Below are 13683 nucleotides of genomic sequence, written 5' to 3'. Positions count from 1 at the left end.
ACTATATATCATACACTCTATGGTATAAGAATCAAGAGTATAATTTCACAGATCAAGCAAAGTAAAATCATTAATCACAGATACAGACTCGTAACAGGGTATAATAAATTAATGAGTCTTTAGGTTAGTTTTGGTTTATGTTGATTGGTCCTTATTTGGTTAAAATAAAACTTCCTAATAATTCGTTGAGAAGAGGTGAAGATGGAATGTGGAATGTGTTTAATTTTTAAAAACTGTAGATTTATATACAAAAGTTATCCTACACTGGCCACTAGTGGTAACATGTGGTACCAAGATGCGAAGGGTGCGTAGACAATAAAATCGAGGCGCGGCAAAAAGTTGTCCTTTTCTGCGCGCAACCGTCGAAGGGTACGAACGTGTTCTTCTCAGAACAGTTCGATATCGTGGTCTAACGATAACGCAATTAACTGTTCTTTTCAGAACAAATTATTGTTTCATGACGATAACGTTTACAACTGTCCTTGTCAGGACACATCACTGTTTCATTACGACATGTACTAATCACCTACAAGATTCCCCCTCTAGCGAAGCGTACCGGCAGGCGTATAACGCGGCCTCGGCGAGTTGTTCTTGTAGGTATTGAGGTGTTCCCAGTGTCTTGTTGTTTCAGGTTGTTGTCATTTTGATGTTTCAGGCTATTTGATGGTTCATGTAGTTCGCTCGCACTTGATGTGATTTGCTTGTTGCAGGTACTCGTTGTTGTATCAGTAGGCACATTTTGCTCGGCGATAGTGTAGGCAGGTTTGAGTCTGTCGATAGAGATATTAATTTCACGGTTAGGTAAATGCAGCGTGAATATCTTGCTGTCTCGTTTCAGCACGCGATAGGGTCCGTCGTAAGGTGCTTGTAATGGCTTCTTTACGGCGTCTATGCGTACGAATACGTATTCACATGTTTGCAGGTCGCGGTGTACGAATATGGGTTTTGTGTTGCTGTGTGGTTGACTCGGCATTGGTTGATCCAGCTTCTTGCGGTCTGTAGTCTTGTCGGCTTTAAGGACACGGTGCCATCGTTCGATGATACCGTTACACTGTGCGTGGTATGAAGTTGTACGCGTTTTTTCGATCCCCAGTAAGCGAGAAAGAGATGCAAATACTCTGCTTTCGAATTGGCGTCCTTGGTCCGTTGTTATTGTTACAGGACAACCGAAACGGGAAATCCAACCTTCGTATACCGCTTTGGCGAAGTCTTCAGCTGATATTTCGCATAGTGGGTATGCTTCGGTCCATCTCGTTGCTCTGTCGATCATTGTCATGAGGTATCGATGACCGCTGGCCGCGGTAGGTAGCGGACCAACGATATCAATGTGAACGTGTTCGAATCGTTCGGTTGGTGAAAAAATTGATAATCGACTTGATGTGTGGCGTTGTATTTTGGCGCACTGTAGGCATACTTTTGCCCACTTGCCGACGTCTGCGTTCATTGAGGGCCAGAAGTAACGTTGCGTAATTAATTTTCTCGTAGTCTTGATTCCAGGGTGGCTAACGTTATGTACTGCGTTGAATGCGGTACGTCGGTATTCTTCTGGTAGGTACGGACGTAACTGTGAGGTTGAAGTTTCGCAGTGTAATTTGATATTTGAGACGGGCAGGTTGACTTTCTTGAAACATAAGTTGCTCTGTAGACTGAGTGCTTTAATGGTATCGCTATCGCGTTCTTGAGCTTCTGCAAGTAGATTGTAGTCGATCGGCGATGGACAGGTGATTGCTTCGACACGTGATAATGCATCTGCAGCTGCATTTTGAGATCCACTGACGTGTCGTATATCAGTGGTAAATTCGCTGATATAAAGTAGCTGTCGGGTGCGTCTCGGTGATTCGCTGTTTGTATTTGTTTTTGTGTAAGCGAAAGTTAGCGGCTTGTAGTTGGTGAATATTATTATTTCTCGTCCCTCGAACATTTTGCGGATGTTTGACAGCCATGTAGATGGCGAGTAGTTCTCGATCGTAGGTACTGTAGCGAGTCTGTGAGTCGGTGAATTTCTTCGAGAAATAGCCGAGTGGTTGCCATGAGTTGTTGATAAATTGGTTGAGTGCGGCACCAGCTGTTTTGTCGCTAGCTTCGCTGAATATAGCAAGTGTCGCCTGGTGAGACGGATGAGCAAGCGGCGTTTTTTCTGCTCTCTTTACATGCTTCATAAGCTTGCGTTGATTCAGTGGTCCAGTCGATCTTAGTTTTGTCACGTTTCTTGACGTTGTGCAGGTAGGTATTTAACGGCGCTTGTATGGTGGCGGCATCTTTGATATTTTCACGGTAAAAGTTTATCATACCGAGAAAACGTCGTAGTTCTTCTACGGTTTGTGGTTTTGGAAAGTCTGTAATAGCTTGTACCTTCTCTTGGGGTGGCTGTATTCCTTCCGCCGTGACTCGGTGACCGAGGAATTTGACAGTTGGCTGGCCGAAAACACATTTTGATGGGTTGATGGTGATGCCGTATTCTTCTAGTCGCTGTAATACGATACGTAGATGTTTTCGGTGCTCTTCCTCGTCGATTGATGCTATGAGTAGATCATCAACGAAAGGAAATACGAAGTAGAGTTCGCGCAGTACTTCGTGAATAAAGCGTTGGAAAGTCTGTCCGGCGTTCTTTAGACCAGGACACATGCGCGGAAACTCGAAAAGGCCAAAAGGTGTGATGATGGCGGTTTTCTCCACATCTTGCTCGCTGATTGGCAGTTGTTGGTACGCGCGATTGAGGTCGAGTGTGGAGAAAATTTTCTTCCCTGCGAGTTGGTATGTGAAATCACGTATGCGTGGTATGGGATACCGATCGGGTTTGGTTATGGCGTTGAGTCTTCGGTAATCGCCACACACGCGTAGGTCTCTATTCTTCTTTGGCACGACGTGAAGAGGTGATGCCCAAGGGCTTTTGCTTGGTCTGCATAACCCTTGATCGATCATGTTTTGGAATTCTTTCCTGACCATTTCGTAACGATGCGGTGCAATGGGGCGTGGCTTGCAGTGAAGGGGCGGTCCATTTGTTTCAATGAAGTGTTCAACGGAATGTTTGGGACTAAGCTTCATTGAAGTGATTCTGGTTGTGCCTGGGAAATCTGCTAGTATGCTGTGGTAATTTTGCTCAATGTCAATACTACGAACTGTAGGTATGTCTGCAGTACTGAGTTGAGCGTTTGTTACCAGCTTTGTTTTCCCATCGATCAGTCTTCGGTTTTTGACATCGACAATGAGGTGGTGGTGCTGCAATCTGCTGAAATCTGCTCCCAGGATTGCCTTAGACACACCTGCTACGACGAATTTCCATGTGTATGGTCTTCGGAGGTTAAGATCAAGTTGGGGTGACTTCTCTCCGTATGTTGGAATGACCGTGTTGTTGGCGGCGTAGAGTTGAAATGGCAGTGGTTTTTCACGTGAGCCTTTAGTCTTTGGTAGCACGGAGATATTGGCTCCTGTGTCGACCAAAAAGGTAAGTTTCGTTACCCTGTCGGTAACGAAAAGGCGGTGTGATGCTTCGTTAACGCCGGTTCCCGCCGCGGCCAGCGTTACTTTTAGTCGGAAACCAGTCGGAAAGGTTTATGGGCTTGAAACATGGGCATGGTGGTGTGCATTTCTTCGCGTCCATACCGTAGCGATGATGGTAATAGCAGTACGGCATTGGAGATTTTTTCCGGCTTCGATCTTCCATCTGCGACTCTCGTCGGTTTTCGTTGCGCTTTGTTGATGCGTTCCGCGAGCGTGATAGTGAATGTGAATGGTGGCGAGAACGACTGTTGCGGTAGTTGTCGCGAGGTTGTGCTCGTAGCTCAGCGACTTCCAAAAACAACCTTCTTATTTCACCGATGAGGGTGTCGATGGTTGGTTGTTGTTCTGGAGGTGGCACACGGAGTGACAGTGAGATACCGGAGACTTCTTGGCTCGACGGATGTGATGAAACTTGACGCTCTGCACCGGAATTTTCTGTGTTCGTCATCTTCAATTTTCTTGGTGTTCTTCTCGGGGTCACCACTTTAGGTTGGTTTTGGTTTATGTTGATTGGTCCTTATTTGGTTAAAATAAAACTTCCTAATAATTCGTTGAGAAGAGGTGAAGATGGAATGTGGAATGTGTTTAATTTTTAAAAACTGTAGATTTATATACAAAAGTTATCCTACACTGGCTACTAGTGGTAACATGTGGTACCAAGATGCGAAGGGTGCGTAGACAATAAAATCGAGGCGCGGCAAAAAGTTGTCCTTAGGAACGTTATCGTCTCCTCGCCCCATCATGGCCGGAGTCCCTCAGGGCTCGGTCCTCTCGCCCCTTCTGTTCACGCTGTATACCGGCGACATCCCTAGGGCTCCCAATGTGGAGCTAGCCCTTTATGCCGATGACACCGCTCTCTATACCACCCACAAAGATAGAGGTGTCATCGTGGACAGACTCCAGACCGCTACCACGTCGTTAGGCGAATGGTTTCGGAAATGGGGCTTCCAAATAAATCCCGAGAAAAGCGTAGCAGTTCTCTTTGCCAGGGGCAACCCCGGTGCTAACGCTAGGGATAAATTTCACCTCAAGACAGAGGTAACCCTATACGGGCAAGCCATCCCATGGCAAAAGTCCGTCAAATATCTAGGAGTCACGCTCGATAGCGGCAAGTCTTTCCGAAAGCACATAGCCGCCGTTCGCAAGAAGGCCCATTTTGTCCTCTCTCGCCTTCATTTCCTCCTAAATAAAAGGAGTCAAATGTCTCTCAGACACAAGGTGACCCTGTACAAGGCATGCATCCGACCGTGCATGACATACGCTAGCGTAGTCTTTGCGCATTGTGCCCCCTCCTATATTCACCGGCTACAGGTGCTTCAGTCGCGATTCATGAGAATCGCGACCGGTGCGCCCTTCTATGTGAGAAACGTCGATCTCCACCACGACCTGGAGCTCCCTACCATAGCCCAATGGATGAAGTTGGCGTCCACACGCCACTTTGACAAGGCTAAACATCATCCCAATCCGCTGGTGCGTAATAGCATCAACTATTACCCCTTCCCGACAAAAAAGGCTCGCAGGAGGCCCCGACACATACTAACGGATCCGGATGATCCAATTACCGTAGCAAACGATAAATTAAAAGCCGCCCGCGCGGCCAAAAAAAATAAAAATAGCCAATCACAGATTAGGGTAAAAAACCGCCTTCACCGGGGAAGGCGAGGACCTTTACTTCGCACTTCGCTCACTCCAGTGAGCTTCCGTCCTGCCCTTCAGGCGATTGACCGCCCCGCGACGGCCCAAGCCGAGGTTCGAGTCTCACAGGAGACGCCCTTGCGCTAGCCGCGGGTTAAAACGCCATTCTGGCCGAGCTACGCTCGCCAAAACAGCCCGAGCTGAGCTGTAAAGGCCCTTAAGGCCAACAGCGAGATTCCTTCTTCAAAAAAAAAAAAGTTGTCCTTTTCTGCGCGCAACCGTCGAAGGGTACGAACGTGTTCTTCTCAGAACAGTTCGATATCGTGGTCTAACGATAACGCAATTAACTGTTCTTTTCAGAACAAATTATTGTTTCATGACGATAACGTTTACAACTGACCTTGTCAGGAAACATCACTGTTTCTTTACGACACGTACTAATCACCTGCAAGTCGATGTGACCACCTACTAAACTTTGTAGCAAAAACTGAAATTCTCTTTTAATTGGTATTCTTACTTAATTACAAAAAAGTTCAAATAGTATAACAGCACTATTACTAAGTTTTTTATATTAAATCACAACGAAATCTATTAAGAATATTTTTTGTACTACAATTAAAGTATACTTTTGATAACAAATTAAATGTAGTCTGTTATCAGGTCCTACATTAGCATACTCTTTGAATCAGCTGTTCTTTATTTTGGAATTTGGATTAACAAATCGAATATCAGTATATAAAATAAGTAATTTTATAAAGTAAAAACATGAAAACGTATTCTATATTAAATTATTACAGAAAACTAATTAAATATGGCAGTATGCGCACGTACTATAGCTCTTTGGCAGGCGAGCAAAACAATATGGAAAATATACGAAACATCGGCATTCTAGCTCATATTGATGCAGGTTAGAACTTTCTAGTTGCTTTACAAATGATATTGATGATTGAATTTAAATTTAAGATTCTTTCGTATACAGGTAAAACGACAACAACGGAACGTATGCTGTTTTACTCGGGTACTATTAGAACAATGGGAGAAGTGCACCATGGAAATACTGTAACAGATTACATGGAACAAGAGAGGCAACGGGGCATAACTATTACTTGTATGTATTATTATTAATTGTTTTTGTCAATATTCACTAAACAATCCAGCCATAGTTGCTCATGTCTGGAATTTATACGACCTTCCAGATGTCTTATTCCTGCCGAAACACTTCTTTTTTCAGGATCAAACCTACCCAAAAGAAAAATATTGTTTTACAATTTAAACAAATATTTGAATCTGTAGTTTATTACTTCTAAGTAAAAATAGTAAAAGCTAAGTCCTAAGTATAAATTAAATTGGTTCTCTGCTGTACTTACACCCTGAAAATGTCTATTGCCAGGTGGAAAATCATGTTATAATTATAAACATAGCAACTGAAACCTTAATTGACTAGTAACTTGTCTATTTACAGCGGCGGCTGTTTCATTTCCCTGGAATGGTTATCAGCTTAACCTAATAGACACCCCAGGCCATATTGATTTCACAATGGAGGTAGAGCAGAGCTTAGCTGTTTTAGATGGTGCCGTTATTGTTCTGGACGCTTCTGCTGGTAAGATTTACTGATGTGTGTTAAATTTACTGACACTGAAAACAAAATTTGTTTTTGTTCCCCCATGTTGGTTTCAAGTTTTATAAGAGACATTAAACTGGAAAATATACAACAGTACTATATAAATTTAAAAAACCTTTTCAGATACCTTGAATATTAATATTTTTTATTACCCATATCTGTGTGTTCAAATTTACTTTACTTTCAAGGATCTCTCGTGTCATGTCGTGTCAAGGATGTCAGTCTCGTTTAAATTGTGTTGGTACTTGTAGTGGCGGCATGAACTTTAATTTGTGTATGTGGTAGCGGTTATTAATTTTATATGATCTTTACACTGATGTACAATATGGGATATGCAAATATACCCAATCATTGAAATATACAAAATATGGGTGAGACTCCCTACCACATTCTGACTGTATTAAAATATATAATTAACTTATTAATTTAATTTATAAACTCCAATTATTGTGTCAAAACGAAAATAAGTTTGTATATATATATTATTATAATAACTTTTATTTGATTCTAAGGTGTGGAAGCACAAACATTAACAGTGTGGCGGCAAGCAAGTGGATACCGGGTGCCTCGGATTCTGTATCTAAACAAAATGGATAGAGCAGACGCTAATGTGGCTATATGTGAACAGTCAATACGTGATAAACTTAGAGCTCTGCCTCTCCTATTACATGCCCCAGTTATGCATGAGGGAAGACTTGTTGGTATGTTTATTCTGCTAATTCAAAACATTGTCTATGTTTTTAAAAACTCATAGAAGTGTATCTAGACGTTCTTACAGTATTAATAAATGTTGAAGAAAAATAATGGATGCTAGTCACAGTTCCAATGATACAGATAAGATGTAAAAAATATTTTTCTTTTATAGTTTCTCACTATTTCCATAATTACTAACTTTTATCTAAACATAAGTGGTTTAAAAAAATAATCTTATTGTGCCGAATTCATCTAGGCTATTGACATTTTTTATTTAACAGGTCTCATTGACTTAGTGACGTTAGAAGAGGTTGTATGGAGTTCAGGTCGCGGCCAAAATTTAAATAGACGAAAATTATCCGAAGCCACTGACGGCAAGCAATGGGAGACAGCCATGACTGACCGTAGACAAATCATAGACAGACTCTCTTCTATAGATGACGAGTTGGCAGATACTATTATACAACAGGAATCAATGGACAATATAGACACAGAAGATATTGTGAATGCAATAAGAAGATGCACCTTGAACATGTCTGCGTTTCCGGTCTTATGCGGGAGTTCCTATAAAAATATAGGTGTACAGACATTACTGGATGGAGTTGTATCTTATTTACCGAACCCAATAGAAGGCAGTAGATTACAGAAGTACTTTGGGGCTGATTTATGTGCGCGGGCGTTCAAAGTTCAGCATGATGATCAAAAAGGAGTTTTGACATTTCTGAGGCTGTACGGAGGGGAGTTCACTAAAGCCCAAAAGATTTATAACATTGCCAGAGGTAGTAGCGAACAGGTACAGTTTTTGGGAGCAATATTGAATATAAAGCGATAATAAATGTTCCAATCTTTTATTGATATAAGTGTTTATTTCAGCCCTATCGCATTATTTAATTCGATCTATCTTGAGCCATATGACGTAAATAAAATAAATTAATCAATGGCGCTACAACCACTTTTTAGGTCTGGGCCTCAGATTTATGTATCTGTTTCATGATCATTTGTCAATCTAATAGGCAATAGGCAAGTAGGTGATCTCTCGACTGCTTCGGTCTGAGGCAAGCCGGTTTCCTCACGATGTTTTTCTTCACCGTTCGAGCGAATGTTAAATGAATGACAGAGAAAGAAAATCCATTGTGGCACAGCCGGGGATCGAACCTACGACCTTTTTAACAAACAAATGCTGAAGCGACTAGGCAAATACTGCTCTGATGATCAGATGATGCAAGAAATTGCAAAGTTATATCTGAAACAACCCTAATACTTTTTAGGCAGGAGCACTATATGTAGCTCTGGCAGATGAATATCGGCCAGTGGAAAGAGTTACAGCTGGAAACATTGCCGTCGTTAGCGGCCTTAAGGTATTCTTAATAAGTTATTATAATGAAAGCCTTTTAATTCAGATACTTTACACTTAAAAACATTTATATTTCTAGGATCTCATTCTTTCTACAGATGCAGAGAACACCTGCTCTTTCCTTAATCTTCTCTATCCATCTGCTTAATTGTGTTACTTCTTTTGCGATTATTGTTTATCCATAAATAATTAAGTGAAATACTCATGTATACTTTGCAAAAAACCTCTTTGGGCTGTAACTTTCTTAATTAATTTGATATTATTCTGTTCAAAAATACTTCAGAATTAGACAATATCTCCAACTTAACTGATACTAAACTTTGGGTATGTGGCGCGAGAAAGGGTTACGAAAATTCAGACACACTTCTTTTTTTTATTTATTCACTGTTCAGCTTCACCTTTATACAAAAAAATAACTTAATACATAAAAAAATATAAGGCATGCATTGGGCGGCCATTTTTAGTTCTTCTAATATTCGATTTACTGCTGTAATACGGAAACCAACAAGAATGTGTGAATGACACCGACGGTTCATTTAATTCAGGCCACCATGACGGGCGACCTCGTAACATCCTCGAACGCAGCGGCAAGTCGGGCAAAGTCTAGACTTCGAGAAGTGCTGAATGACCCTAAACAGGCCGAGCAATTGTTGGTGCCCAGTGCTAGGCAACGACTGCAGGCCATAGAACAGCCTTCGACCGATGATGTAGCTGACGTATTGCTGGGAATAGGTGAGATTAATCTATATATTGCCATATTTAATAACTTTTGTTAATGTACAAATTTCTGTGAAACTAAAATTCATATCGATATTTTTATATACTGTAAGAGTATGAGTGCCACCACAAATTTATCGTTGTCGTTTGATTGGGATTTGATGTTTTATTTTTTATTACTTTTAACAAACTTTTTTTTTTCGCTAGGAACAACAATCCCAGAACCAGTTTTCCTGTGCTCAATAGAACCGCCGAGTGCGGCTTACCAAAGTTCTTTGGAGACGGCTTTAGAAGAGTTGCAGAGGGAAGACCCCAGTCTCCGTATCACCAGCGATGAGGAGACAGGTCAAATGGTATTGGCCGGTGAGTCATATTGGGCTTGTCTTTAATTTCTTGATGGACTATAATGTATATAAGTTTTAATGACTGAATAGTGTTATATGTTTTGTAAATAAGAGTCCTGCTATTAATGTGTGATTTCAATGAATAATATCGTTTGTGGTAAATTAAAAACACGATGTTATAAAGGACTAGGAAAAAAAGTCGACGGCGTCAATTATGCACAGGAGGTCGATCACCGATTTGCCTCTTAGATTAACAAATGATCATGGAAACTGAGGCCCAGACCTAAACAAAGCTGGCGCCACTCATTTGTTTTATTTTGTTTTTTAAGGACAGGCCAAACACACTTCTTCGTTTGTTCTGAAACAGATTCAGCATAACCAAGATTAGGCATGACCTCAGGGCTGAGAATAATACGCTTCACCACTATGCTGCTACTCAACAATACAATTCCTTATCTAATCTTCAGAAGGATTGCAAGGTTTTCCTTCTGTCGAAAATTCTCCCATACAAATCCTTCTATTTCAGGTATGGGCGAATTGCACCTGGAAATAATAAAGGAAAGGATAATTCGCGAATACAAAATCGACGTGGAATTGGGCCCGCCCCAAATCGCCTATAAGGAGGCTTTACTCGGCTCTTCCAGGTTCACGGTCAACATGGACCGAAAGATTGGCAGCGCGAGACAACAAGTCAAGATTGTCCTTTCTGCTAAAACTGTCAAGGGAGTCTCCCAGGAGAACATGTTGAGGTTAGGATTTTGAAGAGTCGAGCTTTGCTTTTCTTGCGTGCTTCTGGAAAATTCGGTTCGTCAGAAGTTTATTTTCTAATTCTGATTCCTTGATTGATTTGTTTTTGATACCACTTAAGAAATACACTCACTTGCATTTGCGAATAAGTCCGCTGTATTTATAATAGGTACTTTTTGCTCTTATAAAAAATATTGTTGAGTGGCCAATAAATCTCAAAAATTTACCTCATTTTCTTATCTTATATGACGTAGAAGCCATAAATGCCAGCTGCCGCAGCTCGTGGTCACCCAGTGGGAGCGTTGTTGGCCTTAAGAGGAGAATGCTCCTTTCTAAAATTATGGAGGTTGCATCATCTACTTCCACTGGAAGCCGATTATACAGCTCGCAAGATCGCAAAAGGAAAGCTTGACTGGAAGACTTATTGAAAATACATACAATTAATTGATGCAAGTTGTCCTTTTAGGTTTGACAAAACAGCGGACAGTGCAGCGAATCTATCACACATCAATCCGCGATACGAGCAAGCGATACTTCGAGGGGTACACTCGGCTGTGCTGCATGGCCCCAAACTTGGCTGCCCGGTAACTATGTAGCTGTTCTTCATATAGAGTTTCCATATCCGGAAAATAACTTCAAATTCTGACAATGCTTTGAAATTCATATCTCCTTACCTTCAGGCCTGTATATGTAATTATCTTTGAAACGAATCTTTAATTTTGTGCATAATGTGTTTTGTAGGTAGTAGATGTCCAAGCGACCCTGCATTGGCTGGAAGTGGGTCGTGGTACAGCCGATACTGCCGTTTCAGCCGCCACCGTACAGTGCTTACGAAAGGTAGGGAATGGAAAATTTCCATCTTCCTCAAGGAATTCCTAAATGTTTAATCTAATTTTGCTTCTCTATCGTCAGCCACTATCTAAAAAGCAATTTGTATCTAGATATTCGAGTTGAGCGGCAGCATGCTCCTTGAGCCGGTCATGTCCCTCCAGATCGTGGTTCCCGAGAGCCATTCAGCTCGTGTGATGGCGGATTTGACCAGACGACGAGCCGACATTAACCACATACACATCAGACATGGAAATAAGGTTGGTCTAATATTATTCTCGTTTGCTACTTCAAATCTCTACTGTGCCAGCATTGCCTGTCCACATCGTATCCCTAAATTTCTTACTAACTGACGTGAGACTGATCTTAAATTATCGTGATTCATGTGTCCTTTTCACTGTTTACATATGTTTTAATTTTTTTGCATTGTTCCATTACTTTCTCTAACTAACTATATATCTTATGTAATTTTGCGCTTGCGCACCTTTATTGCTTTTTCTCATCGTCGTTTAACCTGAAAGTGATCGCTCGAAAGTGATGAGTAATACTATTTTCCCTCCGTTTTATTTAATTAACTATATCGTATTATATTTCTCCTACGAAGTGTAAATAAATACTTTTGTGGGGCATATGTAGCTTGTGGTCTTGCTTGCCTGCTCTACGGCCTTGGCTTGCGAACTGGTAGTAAATGTAAATTTAGAATCAATTTTTTTATTGACATGAAATGAAATGAAACCTAACCTAACTCTTTGAATGAAAATCATAAAATCTTAATATTGAAACAAATTATTTCTTCTTTTTAGAAATATTTGCATGAATCATAAAAACTTCTATGATTTTTTTTAGTAAAAACATCGTGGGTGGTTATTTATTTTTAATAGACATTGTTTTAAAAAAAAACAGTTTTTGAACGGATTAAAGCTATGTATTATTATTAAAAACTTATAATGATTTACATAATTCTTTGTTTTGACCGAACGCTAAACGTCCCTGAAATACGCCACTTTTTGTGTTTAAAAAAGTTATTTTGAGTTTAGTGTTCAGTTCAATAATGCGTTCAGGAGGTTGATGTGGCTCCCTCGCTATTACCGTGGGTCTACAATGTCTGGTTGTGAAGGTGTGGACTGTTTTTACGCCACCATGCGCAAGCGAGCTGTGTCTTTGGTATAGCGTGAAAGGATTGCCCGCACATGGGTCATTGCGATGCGTGGAAGCTTTTTAATTTTATGATTTAATGTACCCTAAGCTAATACAACAATAACCATAAGGACTTATGATTGTCTATTTTAGGAAATAAATTTATTTATTATAAATTATATACACGCATTTTTGTATGTTCGTTTTGTTTAATATCAGTTCCGAGGTTTATGAATTCGAAATCAGTGTATGTTTATATTCTCAGGTCATCGACTGCTTAGCGCCACTGTCCGAGCTGGTGGGCTACTCCTCAACTCTTCGATCTCTGAGCTCGGGTCTCGCCACATTCACTATGGAGTTCCACTCCAACCGACAGATGTCGCAGTACGACGAGGAAAAGGCAATCACTTCCATCACTGGCTTTTGAAATTATTCGGATTATATCGTGATTTATGTTTATTTAGGATTACATTAGAATAGGCCACTCTTAAGATAAATAAAAAAGATTACAACATGGCGGTTTTATTTCCCTTGTACTTCTCTACATAATATCCTTAAAATCCGTGAAAATGATTTGTTCACTCTAGGTAGGACTCATGAATTTAAGGTCATCAATTTCGGCATCAGCAATACGTTTAAGGTTAGAGCTTCTTTCAATCGATACTTAAACGACTCCTTGCGTACGTTGATAAAAAGAGTAAATTCAGTATTAAGCGCTTCTTTTCGCAGCGAGTAAACACTTCTGAGTAAGCTTCCTAAGAGCCTACAAAAGCAATCACCACGCACGGTAAAGATAAAATTTATTCCAGAACCATGAGCTTGATGACAATAGTAATGTTCACAGAGACATATATTATTTTAAGATGAGAGATTATTGTTCGCGCTAAATCGGTGTCAATCAAAGAAGGATGACAATTGTCGATTTGACTTTGACACACGAACCGAAGATGGTAGGTAGTGTCCCGGCGTAATGGCGCAAAGGAGTAAAATTTTAAGCGCTGTCGCGTGCGCACTAAGTACCGCATACATACGTATAGCATTTACTTTTTTTTGATTCATCATTGAAGGATCCAGGGTTTGGAGTGATTTATTATGCTATTTTTTTA

General features: G+C 40.6%; 1 protein-coding gene across 1 annotated transcript; it reads left to right on the top strand.

Annotated features, from left to right (window-relative positions):
* The first annotated feature begins 5833 nt into the window (after positions 1-5833).
* LOC123720578 (ribosome-releasing factor 2, mitochondrial) lies at positions 5834-13083 on the top strand. The gene is made up of 13 exons (XM_045677251.1): positions 5834-6043; positions 6116-6244; positions 6599-6736; positions 7270-7458; positions 7732-8243; positions 8719-8808; positions 9350-9536; positions 9729-9884; positions 10392-10614; positions 11079-11196; positions 11354-11449; positions 11554-11700; positions 12843-13083. Exons 1-13 carry the CDS (start codon positions 5902-5904, stop codon positions 13002-13004), a joined length of 2289 nt encoding a protein of 762 aa, XP_045533207.1. The 5' UTR covers positions 5834-5901; the 3' UTR covers positions 13005-13083.
* Positions 13084-13683: the final 600 nt, after the last annotated feature.

Source organism: Pieris brassicae, chromosome 2 (assembly GCF_905147105.1).
Source record: "Pieris brassicae chromosome 2, ilPieBrab1.1, whole genome shotgun sequence".
In the NCBI taxonomy this organism is placed as follows: domain Eukaryota; kingdom Metazoa; phylum Arthropoda; class Insecta; order Lepidoptera; family Pieridae; genus Pieris; species Pieris brassicae.
This window is presented reverse-complemented; position numbering and strand designations above follow the sequence as displayed.